The 14,273-nt window shown below is 36.3% G+C and overlaps 1 protein-coding gene and 1 non-coding gene across 4 annotated transcripts in view; both read right to left on the reverse strand.

The window, feature by feature from the left end:
* Positions 1-14,273, reverse strand: part of CAMKMT (calmodulin-lysine N-methyltransferase) — a 329,988-nt gene that overhangs the window by 27,074 nt on the left and 288,641 nt on the right. For 2 of the 3 annotated variants that reach the window (XM_015587587.2, XM_015587585.2), the window contains exon 7: positions 7,819-7,885. The exons of the other annotated variant lie outside the window; for it this stretch is intronic. In XM_015587587.2, the coding sequence (XP_015443073.2) occupies positions 7,819-7,885 (67 nt within the window). The remainder of the gene's footprint in view (positions 1-7,818; positions 7,886-14,273) is intronic. 3 annotated transcript variants of the gene reach the window in all.
* Positions 10,859-10,977, reverse strand: LOC112478011. Its single transcript, XR_003045694.1, has one exon. It is a non-coding gene; the product is annotated as a 5S ribosomal RNA (ribosomal RNA).

Below are 14,273 nucleotides of genomic sequence, written 5' to 3' on the forward strand. Positions count from 1 at the left end.
CTGGGAGAGGAGTAAAAGAACAGTACTGTAAGGTTGTTATAGTAGAGATAAAGTAGTATATCATTTGAGGATAGTCAATGATAACTTAAAGATGTATACTATAAAACCTAAAGCAAACATTAAAACAACTAAACAAAGAGTTATAGCTAATAAGTCAACAAAGGAGATAAAATAGAATAATAAAATATACTCATTTAATTCAAAGGGAGGCAGAAAAATATGAAGAGAGGAACAAAGAATGGATGGAACTAGCATAAAACAAAAAATGAGAGATTTAAATCCAACTATATTAGTACCTGTACCAAGTGAAAATGGTCTAAATGCCCCAATTAAAAAGCAGAGTGTCAGATTTGATAAAAATGCTAGACCCATGTATATGTGGCTTATAATAAATGTTTTTTAAATATACAGCCACAAATGGGTTGAAAGTAAAAAGAAAGTAAAAAGATATACTAAGTAACACTACTTGAAAGAAAGTCAGAGTGGCTATGTTAATATAAGATAGTAGATATTAGAGCAAAGAATATCACTGGGCATAAAGAAGATCACTTTATAACGTTAAAGGGTCAATTCAAGAAGCAGACATAACATTTCTAAATGTCTATCCACTGAATAACAGAGTTTCTAATATATAAGACCAAAATGGGTAGAACTGTAAGAAAACATAGACAAAACCACAATTATAATCAGAGATTTCAATACTTCTCTCTCAATATTAATTGAACAAGTAGAAAATAAGTTTATAGATGACTTTAACAATGCTATTAACTCACTTGACTTAACTGATATTTATAGACCACTCTACCCAACAATAGCAGAATATATATTCTTTTCAAATAGATATGGAGCTTTTCAAGGAGAATCCCCCAACCCGTGTGCAGGATAAAATCATTCCTTCCTCTTTCCCCTAGGTCAGTGGTTTCCAAATTTGAGTGTGCATCAGAATCCTCAAAAAGTTTGTTAAAACACAGATTGCTGAACTTTGACCCCAGAGTTTCTGATTCAGTATATGTGGGGTGGGGCTGGAAAATCTGCATTTCTAACAAATTTCTAAGTGATGCAAATACTGCTGGTCTAGGGACCATATTTTGAGAAGCACTGCTCTGGGTCCTTGCTCCATCAAATAGCCCTTCCCTCTTTCATATCTTTACTTATTTCTTCTTCCTTAGTTGTACTGGCATTCCCGCCAACATGCCCGACTTTTCCCGCAACTCTGCTTTCCCTTGGTACACATTTTATTTCTCTCTGTCCCTTTGCCATCAACATTTTTGCAGGAGTAGTCTAATCTCATTGCTTCACCTGTTCTTGCAATATGACCTTTCTCACCGACAGTTACTAGCATTGCGCTGCAATTTGCTTGAGCTTCAGCAATCTAGGAATAAAGCTTGGAGAAAGGGGAAGGGGAAGTAAAATTAGGTCTCAATGAAATTTCTACCTCAGAAGATCTACAATATTGGTTAACTACAGACAATTGAGTGTTGAAAGTCAGGTCCTGTTCTTTCTTTGTAAATATATGATATCTATAAAATAAACTAAAGAATACAGTAGACAGACCTGGCTTTAATTAATAGAAATCTGGACAACTATAAAGCATGAAACATGACAGAATTTAATGAGGAATTCTCAGCGAGAACTCTATTTCATGGTTTTCAAGTGAGGTATCCAGACCAGCAACAGCAGCATCACCTGGGAACATGTTAGAAATGCAAAATCTTGAGCCCCACCTCAGTGTCTCAGGAGATGGGGCCCAGTAATCTGTGTCATAACAAGCTCTACAAATAATTCTGGTACTAAAGTTTGAGAATTGTGGCTCCAGCTTATCATTTCTATGTTTCTGGCCTAAATTTAAAGCTGATGCCACCCACTGGCTTTGTGTTTTTGTCTGTAATTTAGCTGAAATAAACTTATTTCAGAGTCCAAAAGGAAGACAGATTTGCCTAACATTTGGACCCCCTACATTGGTGACCAGTATATTTTAAACTGGTTAAGGAGCACTAGTAAAGAGTTTTGAAATCTTGGAATGAAAGATACTAATTATTTACTAATTACATTTTCCATTTCAAATATATCTAATTATATGAGTATGACAGCTGATTAATTTATATGGTAACAAAACAAAGTGACAAAAAATTAGAATTAGTTCTAATTTCATAACAAATTACAATTATGTGCCCTTTGATATGAAATTGTAAAATTAATTATTGCTTTTTTGTATTTTCGCTTATTTTTCTTCTTTTCTCTTTATTTTTCTAATTTATGAACTTTCAAACAGTGCGTTTTAATATAGAAACTTCGCTATTTCTTAGCAATTTCAAATGATAACTTCCAAAATAATGGGGTAAAAATTGTTCTGCTATAGCATTATGGTAGCAACTTAGGGTGACCCATAAGATTAACAAGAGAAATAAAGAAAAAAATTTTAAATGTTAGTGAAACACTCAAAAAATTTTAAGTAGAAAACACCCTGTTCTTGAATAGGAAGATTTAGTTATAAATATGTCAAGTCTTAGTAAATTATACATTTCAATGAAAATACCAATATAATAAAAATACCAATATAACGTTAGAATAGTCTAGGGGGAAAAAAAATGGCAAGGGACTAGTCTTAATGGGTATGAAAATAAATTATGAAGTTTAATAATTTACACCATTTGGTCTGAATAGACAAAGTCTACTTCTGAAAATTTGCCCTGTAGATATACTCGCAAATGGACGGACGGTTTATGTACAGATGTGTTTCACGGCATTATTGTAAAAGCAAAATGCTGAAAACAAATCATGCCCATTATTCAAGTATAAAATATATTATTTTTTAGCAATAGATTATGATGTGGTCATTCTCTAACAAAATTTTTAAGAATGCCCTTTGTGCATTTTAAAGCAACAAACTGCTTTGAAAATGAAGACATTTTTGTTTGATACGTAACTTCTGTGATATCAGTTTCTATGAAGAAGGGATTATTTTTTTCTTAAACCTGGAAGACATTTTCATAGAAGATGAAATAGTACGACCTGCACACCTAGCTGTCAATATAGAACGCGGCCGATTTGGGGTAGTGAGATTTTGACCTTGATAGAGCAGAGATCAGCATGTCCAAAAAGCCATACAATGTTATTTTAGAAGAAAAGGTCATAAGTTTTAATGTGCTGCAGTTTAGAGGGCGCCTAAAAAAATACAGTGTCCCATATTTAAAATCTGGCTCATTTTAACACACACAAAAAGAACTCTATCAAAATAAGCCAGGACATGAGTCCTTCTATAAACTTGTCAAGCAAATAAAAAAATGTTAGTAATAGAAAGTACACACAGTAATTTCATTTTTCCATATCCAAGATAGCAACAGAAGGAAACAAGACTGGGGGATCTCTAGAATTCTTAGCAGTTCTCAAGCTTCTGTTACCATAATTCTAGCAAACTCACTAATAGGTATACTTTATCAGAACATTTCTTAAAGAGAGCCCTCAGCTTTCTTATCTCAGTTACCTTCTACTAACCTTCCTCTTCAATCTGACAAAGGACAGATAAATGCCTACTCACAATGTCAGTGTGTCTACAGACACCGCATATGCCTGCCTGAGAAGAACCCTAGCCTGAAATGAAAGTCAGCTATCTGAGATATAAACTGATGTCTGAATCTCTAGAGCTTGACTTTCTTCTATGAAAAATTATTTGGTTCCATAAGCCTTATGGATTCATATCTTTCAACATGTGCTCCAAATACAAATCTTAAAACCTTTCATGTACCGCAGATAAAGTATACTAATTGCTTCAGAGGATACAAAAACATATTAAGCAGAATCCTTGCCTTCAAGAAAATTATCGGTCTCCCTTGCTAGAAGGTGAACTCTAAAAAGGCACGGACTTTCTCAGTTTTGTTCATCGCTACATCTCCAGCACCTAGACCAGCGCCTGGTAGACAGAAGGGGATCTAAATATCTGTCGGGAAGTGAATGAACCAATGAACATGAAAACAAAGACAACACGTTTTGAACAATAAGAGACTATGCCACATTTTACTGTGGGACTATTCTAAGGCCAACAGAAGTTAAAAGAAGAGAAAGATTAGGGCAAGCTAAAATAGCCTGAGAACGCAGGAGGAAATTAAACCAACTGAGAAGGAAGAACTTAGATGGATGAGGAAGAGGGGAATAAGACTGGCAAAAATCTGGGATGAGAAGGACCAAATGTGTTAGGAGGAGAATGAAGAGACTTGGGTGACAAAGGAGAGGGTGTATGTTGAGCAGCCGTGAAAGCCAGAGTGAGTGAGGAGATGAGGAAGGTAAGAAGACTGCTGAAGGCCTGGAAAAACCAGACACTGGATCCCACTTGGTTAGGGTTTACATTTTAAAAATCATTTTTCACACCCCCAATTTAACCTCTAAAGGAAAATGAGCCTCCGAAAGGATACGAATCTTAAAGAGCAGGAGGGCAATGGGGCCAATAGCCAATCCTGGGGGCCCACATAAAGGTAAAATTTGAGTTATAAAAAAATCTTAAAAGTTATAATAAGTTCCATAGTTACTGAGCTTAATGGTTTATCAAAGAATAAAAGTCACAGGCCTAAATTCACTAGCAATTTTCACACAAAGATAAGTCTTTTCTTAAGTAGAAATTCACTGTTAATATCACAGCAGGGTATATTTAAAAGATTTTAAAAATTTTTGTAAGTGTTAACTAATATTAACCAGAGAATGACACCATTCACTAATTCCGGAACACCTAGAAATATATAGACGTCAAAAGCTCTGAATGGTTCTTTATTAAACAGTCACAGTTTTGAAGACAGCTTCGGATAAACCTAACAATTGAGATGCTGTAAATATCTTTGCTCTTTTACCAGTCTCTAACTATATTTAGTAGCACAATTTCCTTTGTTCAAGAGTTATTCTTGCTTACTCCATACTGATGTTCTCAAAGGCAGAATACCTTGGACATATCAGTTAAATGAATGGATGGCTGCATGGATGAACAAATGAATGAAACATCAAGTGATTTTATTAAGACCTTTGAGATGTAATGGCTATCTGCTTCATGTATATACATCCTAGACCTTTTTTGGCCAGGCTAAAGCTTCTAGGCTTTTGCAAGCATATCTTTCATATTAATCAACAGTCGCACTGGGCTTAAAACAGAACAGAAGGAGAAAGAAAGTTTATAGCGTTATTCTAGGCCAAGATAGTGGCGTTTATGAGAGCAGGGGTGGGTTTACTGTGAAACTAACAAGGCTTAAGTGCCAGAACCCCTCACTTGCACAGGTCCCTTCCAAGGCCCACGAGTAGCCCTAGTAATTTCTTCACGTGGTAGGATGCTTCTGTAAAATTTGCCAAAGTAAAGTATAATTGAATTCATCCCTCTAAAAAGGGCCTTCAGAGTAAGTTTCAGGCCCTGCACGAACGGAGTCTGCCCTGAGTGAGAAGTAGGAAGAGCCTGGTCATAGGAGGACCGCTGACAGCGACTGAGGACATTGTCAGAGCAGTGAGAATGGGAGCCTGGAGTGCCAGTCAAATTTCTGGGTGCCTTCTCATTCCTTTTTAAAAACACCATTTCCTAGGCTCACAGTTCTCATATCAAGATTTTCCTTTCTGCTTTATATCTTCTTTGCAAATGAAGTCACAGGAGACATTCAGCTATTACAAACTTCATGTCAAGCTCTGAAGTGCTTTTTAATAGCAGAAATATTTGGCTTGCGTGTGCGGCTTTGTAGCTATGGTAAATACCTCTTAGTTATCCACACCTCCAATTTGGAGAAGAAATTCTGCATATGCATTGAGGCACTAAAAAAAAATATTGAACCATATCTTAGCTCTTTTGTGAACAGGTTCCTTTTATTTCTTCTCACATAGAGCTAATGCTTTTATCATATTGTACTGGTTATGGGTGGGGAAGCAGCAGATAGAAGGGGAATACCGATTATTGCATCGTTGGTTGGCAGTTTCCTCTTAGCTTCTTGAAGGTTAAGTGGTCAAGTAGCTTCTTAATACGAGATTAAGGCATCTCAAGGACTGACTCATCCACCTGTTTTCTGACAGAGTGCTTTAGTAGACTTCGGACAAAATGCTTGTTGTGGTTAAAAAAAAAGACACTGACCACAATTAATATGAAATAAAGATGGAAAAAAACCATCTTGGAGGTTTCTGGATGACTAATGACATATAAACTTTGTCTAGGTACATAACAGAACAATAAATTTTTGAAATAGCATTTTTGAGAACAGATAAATAGAAATAAAGGCATTTTGGATCCTGTGTTGAACATGACATTTTACTTTTTTATGTAACTTAATTTTATAAAGAGATGATAGGAAATACTATTACACTCCATAAGTTAAACACTCGACATTTTTATTTCTCAAAATGCAACATTTTAGAAGTCTAGATATGTTTATTAATTAGTGATTATTAACACCCAGTAAACAACATTATGTCTTGTAAAAACACAATCTCTCTTCACAGCATGATGCTGAAATCTATTATTCCCTGATTCCATATGCTGAAATACACTCAAATGGTCACAAATGACCTTAAGCATTAAATAAATGTAAATGAGGACAACATAGAAAATGTGCTTTTGATTGATAACTAAAAGACCAGGTTGAAAATCACGTCCAAAAATGAAGTCCTCTCCAGAACGGCATGGCAGTCTGCTCTGTAGAGTAAAGGCTGTCCCAAGAATGAAGAGCAGGTAAGAAGATTGCTCTTTCTCCAGACCCGTAGGAGGTTTTCTGGGAAACAGAACTGGTTTGTTCATTTATATGAGAAACACAGAGCATACTGCCCCTCGTGCCATCAGCCTATTCTGAACATTCTAATGCGGGATTTAAAAATACATATCTGAACTTCATTACATTCAACAACAAATATAAGAGAGAAAAAATTATTGCTCTCCCATAGCCTCATCCCAATATGTTGACCACTTTAGTTTTAAAGCATTGCTGCTATTTATCCACCTCTTCCTCTAAACGCCAGCTGAGGAGTCAGGGTGGCAAAGCACCCTCAACTTAGAGAAAACTCAAAATGTCAAAGGATGACAGATTAACCATAATAAATAAATTAAATAATTAAAGATTAGATTGTTCTAATGCTATTTGGGACTAAACATATGAAGGAAAAAATGCACAAATACAGATATTTCATGTGAAAACTACTAAATGTTTACTCATTCTCCTAGGTTCATGCCAACAGGGCCAAAATAAAATGTGGCACCACATTTTTGATGAGGGTAAGCATTTCTCCTAGTTTGGACAAGAATTAACAAAATCTAAGAAGGAATGGATACCTAGACTATTTCAAAATCATGGAATCAAGCAGGGTTCCTCAATTTTGGCACTATTAACATTTGGGGCCTGATACTTCGTGTGTATTTTAGGATTTTTAGCAGCATCCCTGGCCTCCACCCACTGAATGCCAGTAGCAACTCCATGTCCCTAGTCATGACAATTAAAAATAAATCCCCTGGGACAAAATTGCCCCCATGTTGAAAACCAATGGAACAGAGCAGTTCATAAGAAGGTCTCAGGCTGGACGTCTACCAATCTCACACTGTAACATACTCTCAACCCTTAAATCCTTCTCAACCCAGTATAGGATATACTTATCTTCAGTTTTTCTCATCTATTAATTGAAAGTAATGAGAATGCCTGCCTACCTCATTACAGGTTCTTGTGAGCATTAAGTAAGATACTTTAAAAGTGCTTAGAACAGTACCTGACACGTAGTAACTACTCACTAAATGTTAGCTTTTATTATTTTTAATAATCACCCAGAGTATGGAGAAAAGCAATTTCAACCAGAGTATTTTCATGCAGAAATGTATCTTACCAGCTTGATATTTTCTGCGTCTTAAACACACCGGCCTTCTGATTCCTTGTGATGATGTCTCTCACATCTATTGGACGTAGTTAAGAAAGTTTCGGCAGTGACTGTCAACTGACATGAATGAATGAATGAATAAAAGCCTGCAAACACAGTGATCTTCCCCTATAAGGGATCAGCACAGGGAAAAGAGAAGAGCTGTAGGTATAAAGAAGGTGGAGAAGGCCTGGCCCCACCACCAAATGTTGAATTACTTGCCACAGGCAAGCTCTTCTAATTCCCTAGGCTGCAGTTTGGTGACCTGGGGAATGTATGTTCAGGTAGCATACAGGCAAGGCCCAGGGGTTTTGGGTGTCGGTGGGGAGAGATGACTGTTCCATAGGTGCCAGGCCTCTCTTGCTTAAAAGAGATAGGAGTCTAAACGAAAAAGGTTTTTCCGTCAGTGGGAGAGCAAAAGCAGTCTTCTGAGACTTTCCAAGTTGAAGTATTTCCAGTTCCCTAAGTGCTAGTAGGTAGGGTGGAGATGAGCAGCAGGGAAAGGCTTGGGAGGAAGTGAGACAAGAAAGATGAAGAAAAGCTTGGAGAATCTTTGAGAGAAAATGAATTACTGAAAAAGAAAGTCAACCCAGTGAAAGCCTCCTTGAAGAACTGTCCTTAAAGACTTATGCTTTGGCCTTTGGCCATCGGCTTGTATGTAAGGACTTGTACAAAATGAGCCAGATGTATTGAAAAGATGTTTTGAAGAAATGGTCCATTATATCACATAGCACTATCTTTGTCGAGGGCCCATGAGAAAAATCATATCAGATTTCAACCAGAGTGTTTTAGTGGGAAAAGCTAGACCTTAGATAGACTAGTTTTGCTTTAACTTCTGGACACTGTATTTCTTATAACTCTTCCTCTTTCTCTCTGGTCCCTGTGCAACTCAGAGCCAAATGTACAACCTACGTCTGACAACCAGAAGAGCGCCCATGGCGAATATTTTCTATACTGACCTACATTCCTGGCTTCATCATATTTTCTTGGCTTTCTAATTTTCATTGGCCCTCACTTTCTCATTTATTTTATATGGTATATTCTGTGTGTCCCTGTAAGAAGCCTCAAAATCCCTTTTTTGGAATAAGGCAGGCTTAAATAAACAAGAAATAAAATAATTCCAGTGAAGGCTGCAAGCTGAACTAAATTGGGCCCATGGGGAGGACACCAAGCAGACAAGCGATGTTCCCCTATTGCTCAGAAAAACAGATTTCCTGAATGCTTGAAACAAGCATTGGCCAAGATCTCCCCGCAAGAACAGAGCCACAGGACTTTTTAACCCAAATCTCTGCTTGAAACACCAGGCACACCCATTTCTTCTCTGAGTGAATAAGCAGGTACTGTGATAGCTTTCTTCCCCCAGGAGTGGGTAGGAAAAATCAATTAGGTCTCCTAATGAAGGGCTTTGTTGAGGTTTACAAAAGTGCTATAATGCAGACTTTTTTTTTTCTGGGTGAACTTTCCTGTATGCAAATTAAATACCGTTAAATTACATTCATTAAAAAAATAAAGGAGACTAATTTGCCTACTTGTTTTGATTAACTAAAATGACACATCAGCCTACAGTTCTGTCTATTTCAGGAAGAAAGTATTTCAGGAAAGTCTTCTAAATGAAATGTCTTGTAGGAAAGGACAGCTGACATCGTTATTCTGAGAGGAACAAAATTAGTAGAGTCAACCGACAACTGTTTTTGACTAAGCTCTCTCACACTCCGGCCACACCCTACTCAGCGTTTCCATGACATTCAACTGCATGCCATAATGTGCCCGGTACACCTGTAGCGTCGTATGAGTACATGACTAATCTATCAAGCAAAACATATTATTTTGTTTGTGGAAGTAATACTTTTTATAAAATAGTCACAGGGAAGTTAAATTATATAACTCGGAAAACCTATTAATATTTTTTAGTAAACAACACTATATACTTTTATATAATTTATAAACCTGTGACTCCAGGTGGTCAGGCTAAAGCAAGTGAATGTATTTATATTCTAGAAGCAATTTTTTAATAAAAAACTTCACAGCAGTACTTAGGCTGCTTTATTTTTAGAACCGGAAATAAAATATATTTTGTGGTTTAGGAGGTGTTTTTATATTAAAACAAATACAAAGAGAAAAAATGTCAATAGTGTATTAAAATATTACTGTAAGAGATATATTGTGACATTATGCTCTCCACCCCTTTACTTTGGGTCAGATTTTGAGGTGGTTCCTTTAGTTGGCACTGTGTCTAGTAATAGATTTTATCATTTTTCTGTGTCACCTCAGGGTAATAAAGGTAATCCAATCAAATCGAGTCAATACATTCAGGATAGTTTGAATAGGATGGACCAAATCATGTTCTCTGAACTGCACCCACCTTCTGGTAGACTTCAGTGGGAGGTGCTGGGTACAAAGAAAGCCTTAATGTGATTTCTGATTAAATGGATACAGAGCAATCACCTCCAATCTCCTCATCTGGGCAACTGGACTTCCAGAGCTATAGGATATACGCTTGTGACTGGCTAAAAGGAAACCAGGATTCTATATTTACATTTTCTTCTCAAATAAAGCACAGTTCAGAAGTGGGGCTCCATTTTAATTTTGTTCCAATTGATTTTTATTTTTAAAATATATATTTTTGTATAACGATAATAGGGATTTAAACAAATTATATATTATATATATTACATATAATATCATTTAAAATATTAAGCCTCCTTCTGTGATTAGTAACTGATATTTATCAGTAGTTGCATATAACAAGAGCTAGCCCTGTTCTTTAAGCAAAAAAAGATTTTTTAAAGAATAATAACATAATTTACAAAGCATTACTTTCTTGGCTCATGTTTCTTTTATTTTCATGGAACATCAAAAGTGAGGTAGGAAACTATGAAATTATAAATACTATTCATTTTAGTCTCTAAAGGTTTGAAAAATTACCTGGTGTGACAATATTTGCAATTTAAAGGCTACGAAATATTTTTTTTGCCCACTTTAAAAAATTTATTTATTTATTTATTTTTAACGCCTACAGCACCTGGTATTCATAGATGGTCTCCCGTCCAAGTACTAACCAGGCCCGACCCTGCTTAGTTTCCAAGATCAGACGGGATCGGGCATGTTCAGGGTGGCATGGCCGTAGACAAAAGCTGCAAAATATTCCTAAATGTGTTTATACTCAAATAAATTTAGAAGATGACGTAGAGGTGCTTTGAACTCTATTAGCAATGTAAACTGTTAGGGTTAATGGATGAGAGATCTTTTCTTCCAGAGAGTGCTGAGGAAATGCAACATGACACTCATCAAATTATTCTAGTTTTTGGTGAAACATAATGGGTTAATGGGAAAAAATATATTTAAGGTTTGAAGTCAAATGAACCTGGCTTCAGTGTTGGTTCTCATACTTAGTGGCATACTTTGGAGGGATGAAGAGGCTGGTGATAGTAACTAAAATGAGGTTTGGCAATTAAGCTTTATCTCCTTTCACTGCAACTCAGAACTAATTAAGTGAACATTTATATTGTAGAATTTAAATAAGTGGAGGGAATCAAAGAACTTCTGCCCTGTAGATTTTCGGTGTCTTTCACACGCATTAATGTATTCTAGCCAAGGCATAGTCTGTGTCCCACAAAGACAGGAGTTGGCCTATCTTGTTCACCGCTGTATCTTTAGCACCTGAAATTCATGTAGTTAATATTGGTTAAACTAATTTTAATTGATAAGTTAAAACTTAATTTTCAAAGCTATCTGTTGAGTTCCTACCCAATGAGAGGCACATAGAGTCCATTTATGACTCATCTAGTAAATAGAAGTACTGGCATCAATATTTCAGCTGGCACTGATATTGGAGGAAGGGGTGTGGATTCAGGACAATGGCCTGGCATTCCCAAGGTCTCAACCATCCATGCCACATGAAGCTTAATTTATTAATCTCTTAAAGCAGGGATTCTGGTAAATAAAATAATGTTGAGCTAGGGGTATCTCCTTTAAAATAAAGAGGAAATTGACCAAGTTTTGGAAAATCATAAGATCGAGATCATGATCCAGATTATGCATATTATGAGGGTAAGATACTTAGATCAGGAGCACAAGAAATGAGTCACCAAGCATTGCCATATTCTGCAGATATCACACTTGATGTTTACTAAGGATGGGTCTAGGCAAAGTGCTTATGTCGAGTGAATTAGTACCAGAGAAGGCTACTCACCTTTTAGGGTAGTACTTTTATTCATTATGATTTGGAAGAGGCTTAGCACCAATAATAACTCCGTATACTATTTCTTTCCCCTATTCTTATGTCTTTGCCAGCACCAGCTACAAACTTTATGGAGTAATTATTATCTGTGGGAACTTGGAGATTTCTTTATTACATTAAAAGGGCTATGCCAAAGAAAAGGGAACATATTTCACACTATTTTAGGATAAATTTGAGAACTAGATGAACCAAATGATGTCATTTCCAACGTATCCTTTGTTCTCTTTGGGTACAGCTAAAATGGCATCTGTAGGGAGAAGGATCTCTGAATAATGGGCTCTGTGTTAGACGGAGCAGCATAGTTTAAGGACCAAGGAGACCTCAGGGACATCTACCCACAAGTCTGAGAAAATATTTAGGACTTAAACACCCGCTTATACCTTTAAGTCTTAACTCTTCTCAGATATCTCTGTTCGATAAATCTCAAATCATCATCTACCTTTCCAGTGTCAAAGTAGAGAGCTCTAGAAGACATAGCCAATTCAACTGATACGTTTTTAGAGAGATAATAAATAACTTCGCAACTGGTTGATATGCTTCTATAATATAAAGATTCAGAGCTTATCCTTTCATTGCCTCACATATTTAAAAAAAATAGAAATAACAGAAGATAAAAGAAAATATCAGGAAATGCTATTTTTTTTTTAAAGGTAAGAATTAGAAGCTTAGAAGATTAAGAGACTAGGAAGTAAGATTCAGTTAGATTCATTAAATTCAGATGCCAAGAACAACAAAAATAATTTTTCAAATGATGAGAATAACATACAGGCCAATACTCAGATGCGATGTGCGATTGTCAGGTCGATTTTCAATTACATTTCGCTGATGTCTTCATTTGGTTCTTAATGTGCTCATCTTGCCCATTAAGAATAATTAGCAGCTTTGCTTAGAGATTTTCTGGCTTCTGGCAATGTTTCTCCCCCCTTTTTTGTTGACATTCACTTTTACTTTTTAGAAAGTAATTTTTGGATAATATCCTACAACTGCTATATAATTTAGGCTTCCTCGAATTTTAAAAGAAAGATGTAAACAGTAATTTTTAAATGAGTTCATTTTGATCTATATGCACCAACAGTATGTGATTCAGTGAATTAGTAATTCTTACAGAAAGTGGGCACACAAATAGAAAAAAAAAATTTTTTCATTCATATTAACCTCACTCGGTAAAACTGCTTATAATGAATGCCAGTTGTAAGCTCTGTTAGCAAATCAAGAATAACATTAGTATTAAAAGCAGGAAAAACACATTGCCAATTTTTAAGGCTTCATGCATGCTTTTTCCTCTTAATTTAAAAGAATTAGATCTAGTTACAACAGAAGAATGCACACAAACATAGAACAACTGCATGACAAAAACTGAACTCCACCAGGAAAGTCCTAAGAGATGAAATAAAACACACTACCAGTTTTGGTCTGCACCCTGAAAGGACCTACTTTATCTACATTGTAAAGTTCTTCCCCTCCTGCCCTTTGGCACCCCGCTATATTAAACCCATTGTAAAACCCAGCACAATAAAGCACTCTCAGGGCTGAGCTTCTGAGGACCAAATGTTAAAAATCCATTTTCTTGGGAGGGGGCTGTACCAATCATTTCTTTGAAAGGCCGGCGGAGTGAATACAGAATCTGAGATTTTCTCTCTGATTTCAAGAGCTGGCATGGTATCTTTGCTGTTTAAAGCAAAGGTGCGTTAATTAATGACATTAGCGTTGCTTCCCTTCTTTAGAAGCTCTGCAGTTTAGCTCGATAATAATTTTAGTACAATTAAATTTACATACTGACTACAGATGCTTCCTATAGTTTGATAAAAGTTCTAATTGCTTTCTGACGCTATTAAATAAGACACCTGCTGACTTAAGAAACCTCAGGTTGCTGGGTCCAATCTGAAAGTTTCTGTGGTTAAAATGACCTTCTCTTGTCCAATAATCCTGCTCACCCCCCCTCCCCAAAAGAACACATCCATTGGGGCTGAGCCAGCATGCCTGACTTCCTCTCGCTCTCTGTGTTCCCTGACATGTGGAGGAGGAGCACAGTGAAATGATACAGTGCACGAAATAACTCAGAATAAAGCACAGTGAATGAAGCGACATCAGCTCATCCTCAGGAATATTTTGAGAAACTTGCGACAGTCTGAAGATCATGATTAAAATCCTGCATTTTAAAAAAGGAAGCACCTTTTGTGATCTC

This window comes from Pteropus alecto, unplaced genomic scaffold (genome assembly GCF_000325575.1).
Source record: "Pteropus alecto unplaced genomic scaffold, ASM32557v1 scaffold131, whole genome shotgun sequence".
Taxonomy (NCBI): Eukaryota; Metazoa; Chordata; class Mammalia; order Chiroptera; family Pteropodidae; genus Pteropus; species Pteropus alecto.